The sequence below is a fragment of the Petromyzon marinus genome, chromosome 4 (genome assembly GCF_048934315.1).
Source record: "Petromyzon marinus isolate PM22_M1 ecotype Great Lakes invasive population chromosome 4, UKy_Petmar_22M1.pri1.0, whole genome shotgun sequence".
Lineage (NCBI taxonomy): Eukaryota > Metazoa > Chordata > Hyperoartia > Petromyzontiformes > Petromyzontidae > Petromyzon > Petromyzon marinus.
Genome location: NC_133670.1, coordinates 8,052,609 through 8,075,754, shown reverse-complemented (window position 1 = coordinate 8,075,754; position 23,146 = coordinate 8,052,609). Strand labels below are relative to the sequence as shown.

The 23,146-nt window shown below is 40.6% G+C and overlaps 1 protein-coding gene across 12 annotated transcripts in view; it reads left to right on the top strand.

Moving 5' to 3' along the window:
• XYLB (xylulokinase) overlaps positions 1–23,146 on the top strand; it is a 145,799-nt gene that overhangs the window by 8,219 nt on the left and 114,434 nt on the right. For all 12 annotated transcript variants that reach the window (XR_004402326.2, XM_076055643.1, XM_076055633.1 and 9 more), the window contains 4 exons: positions 4,409–4,478; positions 5,130–5,210; positions 7,689–7,775; positions 10,421–10,549. Coding sequence is in view for 11 of the 12 variants with exons in the window: in XM_076055643.1 (XP_075911758.1) it covers positions 4,409–4,478; positions 5,130–5,210; positions 7,689–7,775; positions 10,421–10,549 (367 nt within the window). In the remaining variant the exon portion in view is untranslated. The remainder of the gene's footprint in view (positions 1–4,408; positions 4,479–5,129; positions 5,211–7,688; positions 7,776–10,420; positions 10,550–23,146) is intronic.

Sequence of the window (23,146 nt, the reverse complement as noted above, 5' to 3'; positions counted from 1 at the left end):
GCCCACCTCCTCTGCATGACGTCACTCCACATGAGGCCCACCCCTGTGTGACGTCATTCCACATGAGGCCTACCCCCCCTGCAAGACGTCACTCCACATGAAGCCCACCCCTGCGTGACGTCACTCCACATGATACCCCCCCCCTCATTCATGAGTGGGTGAATTTTTACACTAACGCGGAAGGTCGAGCTGAATTAAATTTATTACGCAAAGTCTCTTCAAATGTGACGTTTCTTTACAGAAAGTGAAGGTTAAAAATTACGCAGCACACTGCTACATCCGTACGTGACGTTACTATAAAAGAGCCCCCCCCCCCCGTCAATAATCATGAACGGGTGGATTTTTCCACTCCCGCAGAAGGTCGAGCGGAAATAAATATTTTTACGCAAATTTGCTTTAAATTTGACGTTTATTGAAAAAGTTAGTCAAATTTACTACTATAATGAACCAAGAATGTCAGTGTGTCCCGTGCGTGACGTCACTCCACGTCGACCAGCACCCCTCAATAATCATGCCAGGATCCGTCCTACACATGGACCCCCCTTACAAATTGCACACGCATTGATGCAATAAATATATCACGTCGTGGTCTGATTTTCACTTGCAAATTTCTGATTTACTTCAATACACACTGTCCTTGGACGGGCAAAAGGCTCGTAGTGCCTATATAGTCATCTACACTAGTGGAAGATAAAAGACAGTTCCACCTGTGACTGGAGCAGAACAAACATTGGAGCACATGGTCAACCGCCCGTTAAGATGATATAATCGAGGCAGCAAAGCAATTCACCAGCTTACAACCAATGCTGTTGGATGGCTAAAGAACTGAGACATAGATTGATAACTTTTTTGGATATTGTAACAATCGATGGCTCATCTCTGCAACAGGGACAACACAACGTAAGAAAGAAGAAATCCAATACATTTTTGGAAAACGTGTCACTGAATAACTGGTGAAAACGTGTCTCCTTATATGATTCCCCTTCGAATACTGTATTTTGTTGGTTCTTATAATCCCAGTGTAGTTGTTCCCTCTGTTCGATTTTTTTCGTAATATATTTAGGTATCGGTTTTTGAGAGCTTGGATGATTTGCACCAATGTACAGCGATTTGTATTGCTATTTCAATGTCTAGGCCAGTGGTTCTTAACCTGGGTTCGATCGAACCCCAGGGGTTCGGTGAGTCGATCTCAGGGGTTCGGCAGAGCCCCCGCCACGGAGGTCCGGACACACTTGAATTATTGTGTAAATTTGTGATGACACACACGGCCCGCTTGGCCATCACTGGCTGCAGATGATCATGCTACACTGCTTGGCCAATCAGCGCTGCGGGGAATTTAGTGCGTACTCAGTAGTCAACGTGTGACTGTTGTTGTCGTACGTCGTGTGATTTCTTTAATATTTTATCCATACTAACTATGTCGGGCAAAAGAAGAAAGTGGTCGGACGAATATGTACAACATGGATTCTCATGTATCACGGAACGTGATGGGAGTGAGCGTCCTATCTGCATTATTTGCAACGCCAAGTTGAGCAACTCTAGTCTTGCACTGGCAAAACTAAAGGAACACTTCTTGAAGCTGCATGGAGACGGGGAATACAAGAACACAACACTTGCTGAATTCAGGGTGAAGAGAGCCAGATTCGATGAAAGGACCACTCTGCCTGCTCTTGGATTTGTACCTGTTAACAAACCGATCCTGACAGCTTCGTACGAAGTTGCTTACCTGATTGCAAAGCAGGGCAAGCCACACACCATTGGTGAAACACTTGTGAAACCAGCTGCATTAAAGATGGCGAATCTGATACTCGGAACAGCGGCCGAAGGTAAATTATCCCAAATTCCCCTTTCAAATGACACCGTCAGTGACAGAATAGAAGACATGAGTAAAGAAATCTTGGCTCAAGTAGTCGCGGATCTGATTTCAAGCCCGGCAAAATTCAGCCTTCAACTCGATGAAACCACAGACGTTTCTGATCTAAGCCAGCTTGCTGTTTTTGTACGCTATGTGAAAGACGACATGATAAAAGAAGAGTTTTTATTTTGTAAGCCTCTTACAACAACAACGAAGGCAGCCGATGTGAAGAAGCTTGTGGATGACTTCTTCAGAGACAACAATCTTTCATGGGATATGGTTTCTGCAGTTTGTACGGACGGAACTCCAGTCATGCTGGGAAGAAAGTCTGGTTTTGGTGCGCTAGTAAAGGCCGATGCACCACACATCATTGTGACGCATTGTATTCTGCACAGGCATGCGTTGGCAACAAAAACCTTACCTCCAAAAATGGCAGAAGTATTAAAAACTGTGGTGGAATGTGTGAACTATGTGCGAAAAAGTGCTCTGAGGCACCGCATCTTCAGTGAGCTGTGTAAAGAAATGGGCTCTGAATTTGAGGTACTTCTGCTCCATTCTAATATTCGGTGGTTATCCCGGGGACAGGTGCTGAATCGTGTTTTTGCCATGCGTGTGGAATTAGCCCTGTTTTTGCAAGAGCACCAACACTGCCATGCAGATTGCTTCAAAAATCCTGAGTTCATTCTCATTTTAGCGTACATGGCTGATATATTCGCAGCTCTCAATCATCTCAATCAGCAGATGCAGGGTGGTGGAGTCAATATCATGGAAGCGGAAGAACACCTGAAGGCTTTTCAAAAAAAGCTACCGTTATGGAAACGACGAACAGAGAACAATAACTTCGCAAACTTCCCGCTTCTGGACGACTGTGCAAGTAAGATCGAAGATGTGTCTGGAATCGGAGATATTTCTGTATCCACGGAACTGAAGCAAACAATTGCCACGCACTTAGATGAGCTTGCAAAGTCTCTCGACGGATATTTCCCTACAAGAGAGTCATATCCAGCATGGGTGAGACAGCCGTTCACGTTTGCTGTTGAAACAGCAGATGTCAATGATGAATTCCTCGACGAAATCATTGAAATTCAGCAGAGCCAGGTTCAACAGCAACTCTTCAGAACAACAACGCTCTCAACGTTTTGGTGTCGACAAATGAACAAGTATCCAGTTATTGCTAAGAAAGCCCTGGATTTTTTTTATACCATTTGTTACAACATATCTTTGTGAGCAATCCTTTTCGAGGATGCTGGACATAAAAACGAAGAAAAGGAACAGACTTTGCTGTGAAAATGACATGAGAGTGGCACTTGCCAAGGTGAAGCCACGCATATCTGAACTGATCTCTCAAAGGCAACAGCAGAAGTCACATTGATTTCCAGGTATGTAATTTGTTGTGAGTTTATGCATTGTGTTGGTTTTATTCTTTGAACAAGGTAATGTTCATGCACGGCTCATTTTGTGTACCAGTAAAAAACATATCTAAGTCTTGAATTTGAAAAAAAATCACATTTTTTTTCACTAAAGAGGGGTTCGGTGAATGCTCATATGAAACTGGTGGGGTTCGGTACCTCCAACAAGGTTAAGAACCACTGGTCTAGGCATAAGGGCAAAAAAATAACGTTAATTGCTATTATATACATGTCTATTTCAGAATCTGATTCATACTATGTACATGGCCGATGGTATGGAAACATATCTCCAATTTAGTGAGCATTTTGTATATGACCTTTTGTTTTGCTCATATTCGTCCTGAGCCAAACTTTACAGCCTTCTTTAATACATTACTCTCACATTTCCATTGAATGTTATAACTGGGTCATAAGCAAATCAGAGATTATTAATTTTGTATGCATTTTTTCTACAGTCCCAATTTTTTTTACATGTCTTAAAACGTTGCTGTGGATAATATTAGTCTCTTATGTGGTATAGTATTTATCATTTGGTTTAATGGAAATTTTGATCTTGGAATTTTGGCTATGTAACCAATAGTTATGACACTGGGTATCTATGACCATTTACAGCAGGCAAAGTACGATGGCATTCCCACATTAAACTTGCTAACTGCATCATTATACTGGTAGGAACGAAGTTGTAAACTGAGTGTACCAGCCTGCAATAGATTAATGTGTCCGTCTGTCCGTCCCCTTTCAATACTTTAACGAAGTGAAAAATTCCAATGTTCTACCAGCCCACCCTGCAGGGACCTGTTTAATGGGCAACATATACAATATGCTTGCTTGGAGTTAATATTTACTTTACTCATGAAAAAAATGCTACTACATAATCAACTAAACATGCATTTTAAGCTACATTAAAATATATATTTACAAATCCAAATCTACAGTATGTAAAATATATTGATAGATTGATATTTTACATCATAAAGATGAACTTCGTGTAAAGTGCATTAATATAGCTACTGATTTAAGAGTGAATCATGATCTCCATGTTATCTCATTTTCTTATAGCCTGAACCATGAAGGTAAGATGTCAATTAGACAATGAGTTTTCCCCCAAATATTAACCCTTTTTGCCCCCCCCCCCTCCTGTTAGTACCCAAGGTGGTGTTCACATTCACGAGGACAAGCTGACGGTGACCTCGCCAGTGCTTATGTGGGTGGAGGTAAGCCAAATAACGCTGTAATCCCTGCGTTGTAATCATGATGAGTCATAAAAGTGAGCACTCCTGCACGTCGCAGTGACCATTCACTGCTCTCAGTCTTGAGGGCCTTTAATAATGTATCTTGCCCATGAAAATAAAAATTAGGCTTTGGAGTCTGGCTCTCAGTTGTTTGGTCTGAGCCAATAACTAGGTATAATTGTGCCCTTTTGCACGAGAAGTGCTGTGCATCGGATTGTTCTCAGAAAACCAAATAGTGCATTTGTTGAACTTATACAGCTGTAATGCTTGCAACAACAGTGTAAACTTATGCAATGAGGTGAAAACTAGATTGTTGTTTCATGCAAAAAAAAATATACTATTTCGTGAATGTGGCATAGACATGTAAAAAAAATCCTTATATTTTATTTGAATGTCATTTTTGAAATTTAGAGAATACATCTTTGCTACATTATGGTTAGCAGTATACATAATTACATGTATTGTATGCAGTGCTCATGTGTTTGCGCAAGCATGTGAAATAACTATAATATGCAGAGTAGATAGGTGAAGTAGGCATACAATCAAAGTGCAATTAGGCTTGTAGCATTGTATACACGTTTTCTTTACAATATTGCCTTACCCTGTCACCACCTGCTCCCCCTCCACCCCCAGGCTATAGATTTGGCACTGGAACGACTGGTGCAGTCTGGTGTAGATCTGTCACAGGTGGCCGTGTTATCTGGCAGTGGCCAGGTGTGTACCTCTGTTTCTGCTACTAAATCATAGAACCACCCTGTATCTTCCAACGTTGTTTCAGGGGACCATTCTTATTCTATATCATTTACACTGCAGAAACGTTTTTTCAGCCATACGTAATTGGGCATTTCTGTTGCTTAAATGTTTGTGGCTCATCCAACTGGATGGTGATGTTACAGATCGCCCAACATGTATATTGATATTTGGAAGTTTAGTTTTCAGTTATGGATAAACCTAGGTTCATTATATCAATTCGATTAATTTAAATACATAGTGCTTTGTGATGAGTCAACAGTGGTGTTCATATTTACAGACTGGTTACTGCCAAAATAATCTGGAATTTTCACTGCTGTTTCAGGCCTAGAAGTGAACCTGAATGAATTTTTGAGCATTTGTGACTCTTTATGAACCATAGCAAGATAAATATAGTAAAATATTGCATCGTAAAGCTTGAGGAGTATGTGATTCTATAATCATCCAAAATGAAAGATGCACAATTTTGTTGACTAGTGAAAGAAAATGCCAACATTTTGCCACCTACGGAATGCATTTATTCTCTTGAATATTAGAAGCGGTGAGATGGGTGCATTTGTCCACACTCGACATTGGATGGTAATTTTTATCACTTGCCCAACACAGGCTGGTGAATATATAAATTTAAATGGATAAAGCAAGTTAGTCTTCTGGGGACATCTTTGAAACTCGTACTCATCTTCATCAACCAAAGTGGCATTATTTGTATATCATTTAATGCAGCTTTTCTCCAGTAACAAAGTTTCTAGCCGATCCTGAAAAAATCTGTCTTTTATTCACATAGCTTAAGGGCATTTCAACGTAATTGAACTGGTTCCTTTCACACGCAATTCCATGGACATTCATCCATATACGTCAAAACATTTTAGCAGTCAAGTTACAAAGAACTGTAAGCGCCATTTCATATGTCCTGAGGAGGTCTGGTAAAGGAAAGCGATTTTGAATCCAAATTATCACTCAAGAGAAACACAGAGCCCTGAAAGGGATACATGCTCTCATCAAAGATGTACAGTTATTGAGCATATGGCCATTTTAATCAAATCGAATATGCTAACATAGAAAATAGTATAGTGTACTTGGTCACTGTTTAAAATCATAATTGTTTCACTGCTTTATAAAAGGTATGTGTTAAACAATAAATACAATTAATAAACTATTATTTGCTACATTTCTGGATAAAACTCCATAGGCCTTATCCTTAGTTTTTTCGGTAAAGTCACGTTGAAGAGAAACAACAAAATAATAAAATATATATAAAACAATAAAAATTCTCACGACGTTTCGACCATAACTCAAACGGTCGTCTTCAGGTGTGTTGGTTCGCATAAATGTATTTTTAAACGGCGCATTTATTTATTTATAAAAAACGTTAGCGCCACGCGCAACGATTTGGCAGTTTACCCAGGACTAGTCCATCTATATTCTGAAAAGGGGAGGGGGGAGACGAAATTTTTTATAATGTATGCTGTCTGAAAGCCACTGTAAGCGTGAACAATCAATTAAGAACTGAAATGGTTTATCAAATCTTTCCAATGATTGCTAAGATAGAATCCATCTTCTCGGTTGAAATTGTCTCTGTGCTTGTATATGTGGATATATGTGAGGCTATCCACATATACAAGCACAGAGACAATTTCAACCGAGAAGATGGATTCTATCTTAGCAATCATTGGAAAGATTTGATAAACCATTTCAGGTCTTAATTGATTGTTCACGCTTACAGTGGCTTTCAGACAGCATACATTATAAAAAATTTCGTCTCCCCCCTCCTCTTTTCAGAATATAGATGGACTAGTCCTGGGTAAACTGCCAAATCGTTGCGCGTGGCGCTAACGTTTTTTATAAATAAATAAATGCGCCGTTTGAGTTATGGTCGAAACGTCGTGAGAATTTTTGTATTTTTTATATATATTTTATTATTTTGTTGTTTCTCTTCAACGTGACTTTACCGAAAAAACTAAGGATATGAATTACTGCAGTCACGAAAGCTTTAAATCAAAACTCCATAGGCCTTGTTAACCTTGGTTATAGAGATGTAAACTAGATCAAGTTAAACCTCAATGGTATACATAGCTTTGCAGCTGATGAGCTTATTCTATATATATGAAGAAGTGCTCATTTACTGGAAAGCCACGCCTGGCTCACAGGAAACTCAGAACACAAACAGGAATCACGAGCTCAGAAGTCTGATCCTGTGACAATGTGTGTGGCTGGGAAAAGAACTCAGGTCAGCATTGTGCTGCTCCACTGGTGGACGGGTAAAAGTTGACTTACACGAGAGATGGACACGATTATGGGAACCCTTCATCCAGCAGTGGAGTGATCATGGCTGTTTGATGCTCTAAATGCAGTTGTGCCATTCTCATGACATTACACTGCAGTTTGATTATACAATGTTTATAGATGCCTTGTGCTTTCGCGCTCTCCACTGAATGAATACAGCAACACGGCTCGGTGTACTGGCGACAGGGGGCTAGGAAAACCCTTCGCAACGCCGCAGCCTCTAGCCCCCTCCACCTGACCTTGCAGGTAAGGCTGTGGTTACGGATGGGTGCATTAATGCCTAAAAGGTGTCTCATAAAGAGCTTAGCATGAGGCAGATCCCTCCGCTGCATTGTAATTAGTGCAATTGGACACCTTGCGGTTTCTGCTGCGGGTGCGCAAAGAAAGATACATTGACAGCTCGTGGCTTAGTCAAGATACTTTAACGCGATTACAATCGCATTAAAGTCAACTTAAGGATAGTTATCCTTAAGTTGATTTTTCTATTATTGTTCTTTCATATTGTTCCAGTCGAACATGTTTTTTTTATTATATATACCAATTTGCAAAGAGAATGCCTGGGAAACAATGTACTGTAACTACAAGTAGCTGATCCTGCTGGCAATGTGAAGTCCAAATGTATCTCATCTCCATTGACATTCCAAAGCCATTTATGAACGTATAGGCTGGCTTAATAACAAAAGCTGGATAGGTCCTGGTCTGAAAGCGCTTAGCAGCACATGCTGCTCTATACATATGCCGAGTTGATCACAAGTCCATTCAGCATAATAGCATCAGGTTTAGGGTGAAATTGCATGCAGAGCTCTGCTTTACATCAGCGTTCCCCTGCAATTTCAAGGTGTGGTCACAAGATGTCAACCATCGAGCACGGGAAGCACCATGAGTGAGGCATATTGGAATAGAGAATACTGTACTTGTATGTCATAACATGTGGTTACTGGGGAGTGGTGGCGTAGCGGTTAGCACGCTGCGCTACGAACCCGACAACCCAAGTTCGATTCCCGCTGATTGCCAACACCAGTGAGAATGATCTGAAACCGGCCCTGGACACTCCCCTAGGTCGACGTAGCCCCAAATGAGTATCTCGCGTGGTGTGTAAACATCGCCACGAGGGAGACAAAGGCGGCCAGGCATGGTGCTGGCCACCCACCCCCTGGTGTGTCGTGCCAGCCTTCTTAGGTGCTCGCTAACAGCGCTTGCCTCAACAGTTTGTTATCGGCTATACGGAGGACGGGGGAATCTTTGTCCTTGTCTTCCTGTTTTCTTAGGGTCCCCTCGAAATAAACATGAGACCCATAAATGTTTGTGCACACATATATGGATACGTTCAAATTGTGCAATATTTTTTTTACTATTGTGGAATAATTCAGTTGTTTCAATTATGAGAAACCCCATCCCAACAGAATAAAGTAGTGTCTTGATTGGTTTGTTTTTCTGACTTGCATCAGAAGAAGCAGGCTAGTTAAAATACAATTTTCTTTTTCAGCAGTGCCGGTAACCTCACTGGCCATTAATATCTGGCCACATGAGAATTTAGATGCTCATTTTTCACGTGAACTACGAGTAAAAAAAACAGCCATTAGCTGCTATTTCACACTTTATGTGGCTTTAAATGCTCCTACCAAGATGATGGGAAGTGCCCCCTATTTTAACTGGAAGTATTAATGTGCTTCATGTTTGCGAAATCTGCAGTGCTTACAAAATGTGCTGACTTCATCTTGTTGTGAAACAACTCTCTTGCAGTTTAATGTTTTTGGTTTTTTTCAATATCACAAAGAAATATATTGATGGAAATGATCAATTTTTTGAAATGGTAAAATTGTGCCAAATCTATGCTTTAAAGACTTTATTTTACCTGCAAATCAATCATGTAAATTTTCTTGACAATATTGTATGTGTATGATACATCAGTCACTTGTTCTCGATCTAAAGCGTTTGCGGGAATTTAATTCAGCATGCGGAGGTTAGATTTGATGGTTCACACAGGGATATTAGTCCTGAATCACGGGCTCCAGGAGGAGACATTATCACATGCGAGATGCCCACTCAGAGGTAATAACAAAGCAGTGGGGGCAGTACTACATATGTAAGAGAGAGATATCTGACCTGTCTGCAAGGTTTTTTTTTATGATTTCCTGTCTTATGCTAGGATTTTCTACAGATATTTTGGTGTCATCCAAAATGCTAAAAGATAGATAGAAGTAAAAATCAAATAATCAAAGTAATTGACACAACACTGCATGCAGGCCTTTCCTTTAAAAGGCCTTAGGACTCATTGAGACGTTTTTGAGTAAACACATTCAATGAGAAGCAGGCTGGATGGCGTTGTGGCAGAGTGTCTGAGCTAAAATGCCATTTGGTGGTCAGTTCAGCCCATTCTTCCCTTCGTGATTGATAAGATTGGAGTCACTTTGTGTGCAGTCAATAGTGATTGCACAATGGAAAGATAAACAACCTAAATAGGAATTCCCAATGCTGACTGATGATTGCAAATGGAGATGATCATGACCCAATGTTTTTTTTTTAAGCATGGAGACCCTTGACATCTCAATAATATGAGAATGCGGTGAATTCCATTCCATAGTTTGCAAGGGCAACTTGGTTTCCTTTTGGCAGGTTAATACAGAGTATGTGCTTAATGCATGCTGTAGTGACTCCACAGATATAAAACTTGGTAAACAATCAGCCTGATTATTAATCCATAAGTTGTACATCGCACAGGGGCAACTTCCTCAACCAAAATTGTTCCTCTACGCAAGTTTAGGACCATAAACCAATCTTGTCCAAACTCATATTTGAGGATATTTGAAGGTGAGGTCACATTGCCGGTTTCTCTGTCTTCATTGCCTCCCTCTACCCCCCCCCCCCCCCGGGCTGTGCCTTTGAGGCAGGGGTGCTTCTCGCTGGACGAAGTGCCCGTGTGGATGGACTCGAGCACGGCCACTGAGTGCAGGCAGCTGGAGCAGGCCCTGGGTGGTGCTCAGTCCTTGGCGGACATCACAGGCTCTCGTGCCTATGAGGTAGAAGTTTGTGGTGGGGAGGGATCACTGGGGAGGTGGTGGCTTTGCTGGAAGGTGTGTATGGTATCTTAGAAACGACGATTGTTGAAATTTGCTGGTTTGTCCCACTCTCCGCACACGCGGTCGTTTGTGGAGGGAGCGTTCACCGTTCACTTAATATAGATCGATTCTTGAACAGCAAATGGTTGTCATTCATTATTATTGAGATAGATTCTGAAGTAATCTTGACTTAAAGCTTTTGTGACTGCAGGAATTCATATTCTTGGGTCTTTCGGTAAAGTCACGTAGATGGGTTCAAAGAAAATCATCAAAAATAACAGAAAACTACGACGTTTCGATCGCAACGCAAGCGGTCGTCTTCAGGAAAAGGGGGGGGGGGTCGTCTTTAAGAAAAGGAGGGTTTGCTTCCAAGGGAAACTGTTTATTAGGGTTTGAAATGGGCATAGCCCAAATGTCAGCAGCCAATGATAATGTAAGTGTTCGGCAGCGAGCCCGGCGGTAGTTCGTTTTCCACCAATCAAAGGGCTGCCAGGTGAAAATTAGCATATTAAAGAGAGATTAGCATGTTAATGGCAGATCACAGACCCGCAACCAAGGGGTCGGCGCGTGAAGTGACTGTGAAAGCGCAAGTTTGAAATGGGCGTAAAGCACAACTAACATCGGACGGTGGTAGGATGGGAACATCATAGCCAATTATGACTTAAACTGGTTGATAACGTCCTTCCAATGATTGCTCAGTTTGTACCCATCTTCTCAGTTGAAATTGTGCCTGTTTCTAGATATATGGATGGCTTCATGAACGAATCTTTGTTGATAGCCAGTGCGCTTGCAAAGTACCTTCGTCTTAGTGAAATCAATTTCGTGTGAGCCCACCGCATTAAAACAATGATCAGCCACGGCTGAGGTATTGGTCCTACCGTGTTTCAGATCTTGCCTTATGTTCACGAACACGGTCCAAGACATGTCGCTTAGTTTCCCCAATGTAACTACTGCCGCAGGCACAGCTTAGTTTGTAGACGCCGAGGTATTGCATGTCAGGGATCACATCCTTCACAGATGGGATCAGATCACGAATTTCATGTACTGTGTTAAATCAAACCTGGATCTTGTGTTTGCTCATGATTTTGGAAATATTTTTAGTGACCCCTGCTATGTATGGCAAGGTGATGGTTTTGATTGGGTCCTCAGATGGTTCTTTCCCATCGGTTGGGGTGATAGCTTTACAGATTGTGTAGTCTGAATATCAATTCATCTTGAGAGCTTGGTGTACGTGTTCCAGTTCACTGGCTAGGTGATGACGGTCGGAATACATCAAGCTCTATGGTGTAGTGTTTTGATGAGGGAATTCTTCTGGGATGGATGCTGGTGGGAGTCAGGTTTTAGGTAGGCATCCGTATGGGTGGCTTTCCTGTAGACAGTGTCCCATTGAGCCATCTGGTTAAAACATCCAAGAATGGTAACTTGCCATCCTTTTCCCACCTTCATGGTGAATTTGATGGCTGGGTGTATGGAATTGATGTGGTTGAGGAATTGGTTCAGAGCTGGTCGGCCATGTGGCCAGATGACAAATGTGTCATCTACGTACCTCTTCCACAATGACGGACGTAGAGTGGATCCCTGGATGGCATCTGTCTAAAAATTTTCCATGAAAACATTGGGTACAACTGGAGATAAGGGAGAACCCATTGAGGTACCTTCAACTTGTTTGTAGAATGTTCCATTCCAGGTGAAGTAAGTGTTGGTGAGGCAGTGTCTCACCAGGGACGGTACATCAGCATTCAGTCCTTGTTGGACCAAATCTTCAATGATTGCAATGGTGTCATGCACAGGAACTTTGGTAAACAAAGAGACCACATCGAAACTAGCGAGCAAATCACCTGGAGATAGTGAGATGTCCTTAATTAATGATACCAAGTAAGCTGAGTTGAGTACAGCTGAGGTGGTCTTATCAGTGAACGGTTGTAAGGTCTCAGACAGAAATTGGGCCAGTTTGTAGGTGGGTGAGTCAATGGTGGAAACGTTAGGACGAAGTGGTGTACCTTCTTTATGGATTTTTGGTAAGTCATACAATCTGGGTGGTCTAGCAGCAGAGGGTTTTAAGGAACAACCCAAGTGCAAGTGGGCGGGGCTAGGGATGGAATTTGCAAGTGAATGCAAGATCGCAGAGCTAGCACATCGTGGCCAATCCGAGGAGGGGGAGGGAGGGAGGGGAGGTACCGCCGCAACGGGCGAGAGGGTGGGGGTGAAATTTACAGAGGGAACAAGGTGATAGAGAGGGAAAAAAATGTCACACTTAGCAAACTTAGAAATGTAATGCAACTCAGAGAGTCGGCCAACACAACAGTTAACACTGTACCTGGTTGATCAACGTCCTTCCCAAGATTGCAAAATTTTGCATCCACCTTCTCCGTTGAAGCTTAAAATCAAGATTGAGCCGCCTCTACGGGGAGGATTTCCACACAACTCAGACATGACTTCAACGGAGAAGATGACATTTATTTTTCTCTCTATCACCTTGTTCCCTCTGTAAATTTCACCCCCATCCTCTCGCCCGTTGCGGCGGCCCCTCCCCTCCCTCCCCCCCTCGGATTGGCCGAGGTGTGCGAGCTCTGCAATCCTGCATTCACTTGCAAGTTCCATCCCTAGCCCCGCCCACTTGCCCTTGGGTTGTGCCCACCACAGGCGTATGTGGCCTCTGGTTGCGGTGGCTCTCTCGCTAAATATCCTCTTGCCTCAGCAGTCCGCCTGCTGTGTTGTTTCACCTGAAGATAATGGCTTGTGTTGCAATCGAAGCTTCATTATTTATTAGTTATTTTTCTATCTACGTGACTTTACCGTAAGAACCAAAGAGTAAGGTAGATGGATTTAGAAAGGTTGCAATGTAGCACTGTTACACATTTTAGATTTAAAAAGCCACTGGTTTCCTCAGCATGGAATGCAGCTTTAATGATAGATTTTTGTCCTCACAAACGTGACACGGGGTCAGCTGCTGCAGCTTTGCAACTGCAGGGGACTCTGGGGGAAGGCTCTCCCACAAAGCACCTTCACCACCAGGCTTAGCAGAGTGCAATGCCATTTGACTGAAACGTTGATGCCAATGTCTCTTCGGCAGCTGAACACGCTATTTATTGCAGTCAGACCTGATGACACATGCCTGTTGTCTGGCGCTTTAGCCATAGGGTTGGTGGATCACTCAGAATTAATCTGTGTGTGATAAATCCACTTGTAAGTATAGTAATTAGTTGTCTGGTCAGTCTGGTGTGTAAGTTATTGTCTCTGAGTACTCTGGTTACCTGCCACATTCAAATGCGGAAAAACCTCACAAAGTGGGGCTCGAGTATTTGAATTTGGAACTCGGGAATATCCAGACGGTCTCCAAAAATCGGTAACAACAACAAAAAGTACTCTGACTCGAACGCTTTGGGCGATAATTAAGCTGAGTACAATATGATGTGTCAATTCAAAAGGGTTATACTGCTTATCCACTGTACGGAAATCGGTGAACTTGTGCAATTGAATGCAGTGATCTTCCACATGCATTGTTAGGGCTCTTGCTATCTGTTATTTATTTTATATTTACTTACAAAAAAAATACATAAGCCCATGAAAATCAGCCTGTTTCTTGGGTTTAACAATCAGACCTCTACCTCTGCATCACAGCAATGGTAAGTGACTTGGATTAAACTGTAGAGTGCTAGATTTTTTTTGTCTTCTTAAATTAAAAATATGAAGTTTCAAATGCTCAGTTTTTTGTTATTATGTGTTCATTAAACGTGTTAGATATTACATGTAAATGTAAGTAAAGCTTAGAAGACAACCATTAATTAAGTATGTGCAGATTGCCAGACAACCCCATAAGCAGAGAGGCTGCCACTTCAAATCTGTACTTCTTTGAGAGGTTTTAATAAATAATTGAAATGTCCATAAGCAGAACAAGTCTGATAAAGAGTCCTGGGGGGGTTATTGATGTTTTTATATGTAAACACATTAATTAGCTATATGCCTGTTCATAAAGAATGAAGAATGAACAGGCATATGGGAAAAAAATGAATTGTAGAACATATTCAAAGGAATTATACTCTAGAGAAGAGCCACTGCTTAAAATCCTAGCCTTTTATATCTATTTATTTATCTTGCAAAGGCAACGTTAATGTCAAATGTGGTGAGTTTTTATTTGTGCTTTTCAAAGAGGTAGACACCCTGAATGCGGGATTTTTTTTTTAAGAATCACCAGCAGTGAAAATGAGATAGTGGTTTTTGTATGAATGTAAATTGTGGTATAGAATCAGAAGTACAGAATGCAATATTGGGTACATTTAATACACAGTGCTCACAGACCCTATCTTTTGCACGCGAAAGGTCCTGAACACATTCCGAGAAATCTATTTCGATTCAGAAAATTTGGTGAACACCGCACATTGAAAATATCCAGCCATTTTCAGGTTGCCTGCAGGTGTATTTATGAATTTGTCACAGTCCAGCATTGGAAGCTACGGATGTGCACTGTGTACAGAGTTGTGTGCTCTTTCACTGTGACCCCCTATCCTGAGCCGTGCGGCTGCGGCGATTGTCGAGACTCCACGAGCCGTTATTCAATAAGCTCGAATTCAATTCCAAGAAAGGTGTAACATGTTAGTCCTCCGACCTCTAAAGTGAGATGCAATGTGCATTTATAAATTGATTGCACCAGTTGTGTTAATTGTTATTGATTTCAAACGTTCATCCCCCTGATAAAGAAGTTATTATCTTTATCCAAGTATCGGGGGCCTTGACTGGATGAGGAATGCACTGATTCAGTGGATATGTGTTTTCTCTGCCTCCCACTGGAATCATTCATGGTGGCACCTATTAAAATAGCTAATTGAAGCTGTGCAATGGTCCCAATTAAGTTTCCAATAAAAAGTCGCTGAGTGTCTCGGGAGGCTAAACTTTACACCTGTATAGGAGCACTAGGCCAGGACCACTTTGATCTCTGGTTTTAATTCCATGCTTCAAAGGCCCACTTGCTTAAATACTGCAAAAAATTAGTTTTGTAGTTAATTTGCACGTCGACAAGTTTTGAGGATATATTTTGCTGAAGCGTAAAGAGTGAATGACTCATTTGTGCAGCTTAAGCGGTGCACTATTAAGTGGTTTTTAAGACAGTGTTGAAGCACATTTTACAGAGATCGTTGAACTCTTATGCTTCGTTCGAAGATCCGGAGAAAAAAATCGACAACTATTTCATTTCGTAAACAGGGCCCATATCACGAGTGGAATGCAGATTGTGAGCCTTAAATAGGAATCAAACATTTTCTCTGTAAAAACATTAAAAACATTGTAATGTATTCAGTGCCATATCAATTTTGTGTTTGATCGTGATTTACCGAGTACCGTACAACTTAACCGTCGTCAGTGGGGAAGAAAAAGGTGACTGGACATGGGTAGTGGGTACATCCATCCCTCATGTCACAAGCTGACCATAATTGGCACTCACTAACGGTGCTTGTCCCAACAATATGTTCGACCGAACAGGATATCAGTGAGAATTGTATTCTGTTATTATTTTTATTATTTTATCTCCATTCTATGTGACTTTACCGAAAGAACCCAGAAGAGGATATCCTTAAATTTTGATTTAAAGCTATCGTGACTGCAGTAATTCATATTCTTAGCTCTTTCGGTAAAGTCACGTTGAAGGGAAACAATAAAATAATAAAATATATATAAAACAATAAAAATTCTCACGACGTTTCGACCATAACACAACACCTGATGACGACCGTTTGTGTTATGGTCGAAACGTCGTGAGAATTTTTATTGTTTTATATATACTTTATTATTTTATTGTTTCCCTTCAACGTGACTTTACCGAAAGAGCTAAGAATATGAGGATATCCTTGTTAACAATTGGTGATTTTGCAGTTTGTATTTGAAAGGAACACTCAGTTCTGCTCATATTATTGCCAAAATGTTAGAGTCTTTGTTCATGAGGAGCAGAGCTCACACGAACATCCAGGTTGGATTGCTCTGATTGCAGCTTCAGCTTTTATGGAGAACCAGTGAGCAGGGTTTGCTGATGGAATTAATGTGAGATGGGATACATTTGATTTGTTTTCCTATCAGCGCTACATTTATTCCACACCTGGTTATAACATGTATTTCAGAGAAAGTATTTAGCGAAGCATCTAGAAGTAAGCTTCCGAAATTTAAATGATGTCCTATATGTGTATACACATTAATCAGCCATGCCATTTCTTTGAACAATGTATAAAAATGAGTACGCATATGTCACATTAAAGTTACCCATGACAACAGTAAGATTCAGGATACAGACATATATACCGTAATATTAAAAAAACGTGCTTGATGCTTCATTGGAAAGAACTTGAAGTGAAAGAGGAAAATGCTGCAAATGAGACAAGACAACATCTTGAGCAATAATTTACCAACATTTTGGGGGTCATCATAGAGCATTAAAGAGAGAGAGAGAGATGGCGAGTTGAAATCAGTTCAACAAATTGCATAGAAAAAAAATGAAGTGAACGTTTTGCTGAACATTTAGATATATTGTTTAGATGAAATTGTAGAAACCTTATGTTTGTGAGTGGCCTTGAGGGTTTTTCTGTGGCTCAGCTCTTGAGTCACAAAGGTGAATTGCGTAGCTAACTACACTCAGTTATTATGATATTGGCTTCAACTTTTCATTGAAATTGTCACGTATAATTTGGCTACACATTTGTATTCTCTAACCCACTAATAACACGAGGCAGGCCTGATTGACTTACTGTTAGCCCCAGGTGTTATTTGCAGGCATAATGAAGCAATTATTACATTTTGCGTTTATTTATTTACATGCTTGCTATTTGCTAAAGTCCTGTAATTATTTGGTTGCTGAAATTCTTCATTTGTACATTCCACTGCTCGGGAGATAATTAACTCTTGCTATTGTTAATTCAGGGTATTTTTGTCGTTTCCATCAAAGGTGCAAAATGTGTTTCCTGGTGCTTAATTATGGTGAGCAACTTGTGCTGTAAAGGTTACATCAAGACCTGCTTGGCTACATTTAATTAAGGGGAGAAAATAGAAAGAGAATTGTTTTCTTAATTCAACATATTCATTGGCTTCTGCTGTGTTGCTTGATTTTTGTGTTGCTGACAGATTGGTCCTGCCTAATTGGTTGGGGATAACCAAGGTGCATAGACTTTGCTACAAGCATTCTTAACCGATTTTGAACGGTTAATGATCCAATAGTTAGCATTTTATACGTATTAATTTTGGAGAGTATACGTTTCATCGCATCTTTGGAGGGGAAAGGCGGTTTGCCTTGGGTAAGTGTATGTGGAGGATGCCAATCATGTCACGGCAGGATAGGTTAAAAACACGTGGAAGTTACGAATAGGGTGCGGCAGAAGATCGTTGTGGATGTAATAAGGAAGAGCAGAAGGAGCACGTCTACAGGATTGAGAATGGTCGTTGACGTGGCACCCAGAGGGCAATGATCAAGGAGAATACCTCAAAGGCAGTTGCGAGTGTACTGTTAGATTAGATATTGGAGGCCAGGTGCCCCAAAGTCTCCTCGCTTGCAACTTCTCCATCCCAATACTCCACGCTGCCTAGTCTCTGACACCAGCAGAATTAACCTTCGCAAGCAAGGAATTTAGGCCGAGCCCAAAGGTTGTGGAAGTCACCGAAGCGATGTAAACAAGCTGGCTATACCAGTCTGTGAAGAGGGTTGGAGGTTTAAACTGTACGAAAGATGTGCACACGGAAATATCTAAATGTACATAAAAATGGACAAACTCTTAAGGTGCACGAACTTGTACCCAATTTCGTGTTCCTTTAATGCACGCACGAAAATTGTGTCGGTACGCTGTTTAACATTACATAAAAATAACTTTTTGTTGATATACATTTCATGGTCTTTCCAAAACACTCCAGATATGGGCATTGGTATCGGTAAGCTGTGTGGTAAGTTTTGTAGTGATTGGGTTTAGAGTTTCAAAGTTTAACACGTAGGCTTTCGCGACCAATATTATTCATAATAAAGGTTTTTGGGTTAGATCGCGTTATCTATAAATGTGTCGCAACCCTCCACCACCGGACACGGCCAATCAGTAAAAAATTTGTCACGTTGACAAAAGACAAATAGTTCATTCACGACTTTAGCCCACCGGTGTGTTGAAGAGTGAATCCACAACATTTTAGTACGACGTTTTGCTGGTAATTGCATCCAGCATCATCGGGCAATTTGCCAGAATAGTGAAGCCCTCCACCTGCTCCCGTTCTTAAATAGAGCAGCAGGGTGACGTCATGATTTAACCCAATCTGGTGCAGAGATCAGAGGCGGAAAGGGGGGGCGGTTATTGCCTCCGCAGTTCTCCTGCTGTGTTTGTCTCACCTGATGACGATTGCTTGTGTTACGATCGAAATGTCGTGATCTATTAATTTTCTATCTAAGTGACTTTACCGAAAGAACCAAAGATTATTTGTCTTTACTGATTGGCCGTGTCGGGTGGTGGAGGGTTGCGACACATTTATAAATAACGCAATCTAACCCAAAAAACTTTATTATGAGTTTCAAAGTTGTTTTAAAAACATTGGATGTACAAATAAAATAATGTTTCCAAATCATCTACCTTAATAAAAAAAAATGCTTTACATGAACTGCATAATATTAACTTCTGAAATAACTTGAAAATAATTCAAACTATAATAATTCATTGTATTTCAGTGAGACTGATATGGCAGAAACTACTCACTACATCCTTCTGATTGGTGGCATGTCCACAGCATCAACCCAACTCCATCTGTCCACCTATCGTTTTCAGCTATAATCCTAAATATTCACTAAAATGCCAGTCAGTCAAAACGATGAGGTCTCTATTTCCTCTCAGTTGGCAGTAAAGGCACCCTGTTATTATCATTTTTTATTTAAAGCCATTGTCCATTGTTTAGGTGAATAGCATCGTGCTACCACATCACCCTATAATATCACCACTGTGTCTGAGATTGGCCTGGCTGTAATGGGTCCGCTTATCTCACTTTTTTTTTTTTACACTATGAAACCGAGCTGCACCGGGGCCATACCAATCCAGCTCGGCGTGGCTCAGGATGCGCCGGATTGCTTTTCCACTGCAAAACCCAAGCCGTGTCGGTGGTATCACACGCAATTAACTAGTGTAGGCATTCATAATAAAGGTTTTTGGGTTAGATCACATAAGTATAAATGTGTCGAAACCCTCCACCACCCGACAAGGCCAATCAGTAAGGGATTTGTCACGTAAACAAAAAGACATATAGTTACTACTTCAGCCCACCGGTGTGTTGAAGAGTGAATCCACAACATTTACAATTTGAGTACGATGTTTCGTTGGTAATTACATCCAGCATCATCGGGTGATTCTGGCATCATTGGGCGATTCTGGCAAATCGCCCGATGATGCTGAATTGGGTGCAATTCTACCCATAATACAATGTTTGCAAAGCATTTTTCACTTTACTTTTAGTACAAATTAGTTAATTTACTAACTAGTGCAACTGCCCACCGTAAAAAAAAATATTTAATGAAAAAAACTAAAATGTATTTATTGTATTGAATTTATTGAATCAAACTTTTCTATATCACATTTGGTGTAAATTGATGATCATCTCCCAAAAGTTTTCCTTGAGATTAATTTTTTTGAATCAGCACTTTGATGTTGGTTGCATTTTTTCATCTTGACAAAGTAACATCAAGTTGTCCATGGGAAAAAAACAGGTTCGTTGAGATAAAATCCAACAAACTCAGAAGTTTGTCCTTTTGACTTATTGACAGTGATAGCAAATGCAGGAATGGTTGGAAACTGTCTTCGCTTACAAATAAATGCAAAATTCACATAAGATGGTGCTAGATCAATTCTGGGAATGAAGAACATCTCCGCGATTGGATTCTGAAATGTATTATAAGTATCAACTTGATTTAGTATTGATGTGAATACAAAAAATATAGCTTCATAAACCGGAAGGACAGGTCAGTGTTAATTAATTTTCGCAAAAAAAAATGTGAGCAGAAGGTTGCTTTTACCAAAATGAATTTGCGCTCGGTTACAATAACTTACTGGATTCTGAATTGATGTGAATTCGAAGAAAGTTACTATTTATTATGGATCGGAAGGGGAGGCAAATGTAAACAAATAAAAAGTGATTCTGCTTATTTAAATTTCTATTCGGTCTAAAAAAATGAACTAATGGTGCGCAAAACGCAAAGATAATTGACAAAAACCGGTGCTCACTTGGCTTTTATCAAAAGCTGCGCTGGTATATTTTTGGAGAAAATGTATTATTTTTGTAACAAACTAATAATTAGTTAAAAAAAATTGAATAAGCCTTTCATGAAAAAAAAAATGTTTGCATGAAAATCCAGGTAGACTACCCAGCGTTACACACGGCGTACTGTGTCAGGCGTTAGGCACAGATCACCAAAACCATACGTATAACACATTTGTGGTTATTGAAAGGATTGTCTGGTTAGGTAAATGTTCACAAGGCAATTTTAAAACTTTTCATCAGGAAACATGTTTAAAGTGTCATTTTCATCATGCCCATTGCTGTAAAGTGCAGCCTGCAAACTCTTGTCCATTCTGTCTCTCCAGCCTCTGCGCGCTATAAACAAGGGTCATTGTCAGAAAAACGGCATGTTTTTTTTTACTTTTTAAGGCCCCGGTCTTATTCCTGAATGTGTTGACCTTTACACGTGCTGACTACTTGACCTACTTGTAAAGGAAATTATTGCATTTTGTATGTAGGCAATGTAAACAATGTAAGCAATGTAATTACTTTAATTATATACTCAGTATTTCCTTCCTGTTCCATTGTTTGGATGCATATGTGGAGCAATTCCTCATTATACCTGCAAGGCCAGTGATAAAGTATGTCATGGCATTGAGTATAAATTTAGCGAAAACCATTGATGTTTTGTGGTGCTTAAATGATACACACAGTCCTCTGAACTGAAATGATTACGATGAACTAGTAAAAGATTGTGTTGACCTTTACACGTGCTGACTACTTGACCTACTTGTAAAGTCAATTATTGCATTTTGTATGTAGGCAATGTAAACAATGTAAGCAATGTAATTAATTGAACTTTATACTCATTATTTCCTTCCTGTTCCATTGTTTGGATGCATATGTGAAGAAATTCTTCATTATACCTGCAAGGCCAGTGATAAGTATGTCATGGCATTGAGTATAAATTTAGCGAAAATCATTGATGTTTTGTGGTGCTTATATGATACAAACAGTCCTTTGAATGAACTGAAATTATTGCGATGAACTATTCAAATATTATCCTTTCATTTTGGGGATAAATATTTTCTTTCATTGCAATCAGTCATTTGTCACTCAACTAATGTTCATGCCGTTGAAATGCATTAACTTTTCCAAATGGGTTACATGTGTCGTGGCTGACTTGGAGACGCAAGTTCTTGGAGGCAATTCTTTGATTAAATCGAGCACCCTTTGCACAATACACACCCTACGCTGGTACACACTCTTCTCTCTCTCTCTCGTTTATACGCAACTCAAGTAAGTTGCTAGCCTATACACAACGGTAGCCATCTGACACTGACGGCGCTGAACCGAGACAGCCAACTGCCGTCTAGCAGCGCAATATCAGGTGAAGACGACAGCGACAATGGCGACGATCTTCAACAGCAACGACGACGACGGGGATCCCATTCCAAACGACAGCCCCGAGGTCCCCTCCCGGGGCCCATCTTATGCTGTCAGCGTGGCCTGGCTCCGCCCTGGCCACGCCCCCCTTCTGGAACCTACTAGTGGGTTTTTCAATGTGCCCCTTCCGTAACCTTTCCCCTACATCCCTCTCTGGTCTATCACGTGCCCTGCTGTCAGTCAGGGCTGCTATAAGCTGCAGATCCCCTTCCCTGCCAGCAGCTAGCGCTGTGCTACTACGTGACCAATTTTATGTCACTGCACATGGATATCGACAGTTATGTTGTTATATTTAATATTTTTTATTGAGTAAGTTTGTGTGGCAGTTATATTCTATTTCGCAGTTTGGAATATCATGCTAACACGTCTTGGCCTTCTCTTGCAGATGGAGCATGAGAGTGTCTAATGTCACCTGACACTCAGATTCCCTGAAGCAATATCTTATATAAAGTGTACAGATAACATCATAAATCGGCAATCCAGCAGCTACTGTATTTGATTATAAACTCAATCCAAACATTTAGCAAATATGCCTAATTAAATTGAATTCAAGCGCAATATGGAAATAATTTGAAAATGCATAAACTGTTCACACAACAACGTTAACACTCCATATACAGCATTCACATTAACCTCAACACAACATTAACTTTGAGTAATGTTTTACAATATAGTCTTGCAGAACATTTTTTTTCAGCATTTGAGTCTGCACAGAGACTCAATGCTTGAGACTCATGGTATTCATCTTCTTGGTTCTTTCGGTAAAGTCACGTATAATGGAGACAAAAATAATAAAAAAATAAAACAATGAAATAAAATAAAAATTCTCACGACGTTTCGGCCACAACACAAGTAGCCTTCTTCAGGTGAAGAAACAGGACTGTCCAGAAGACAGCGCTAGAG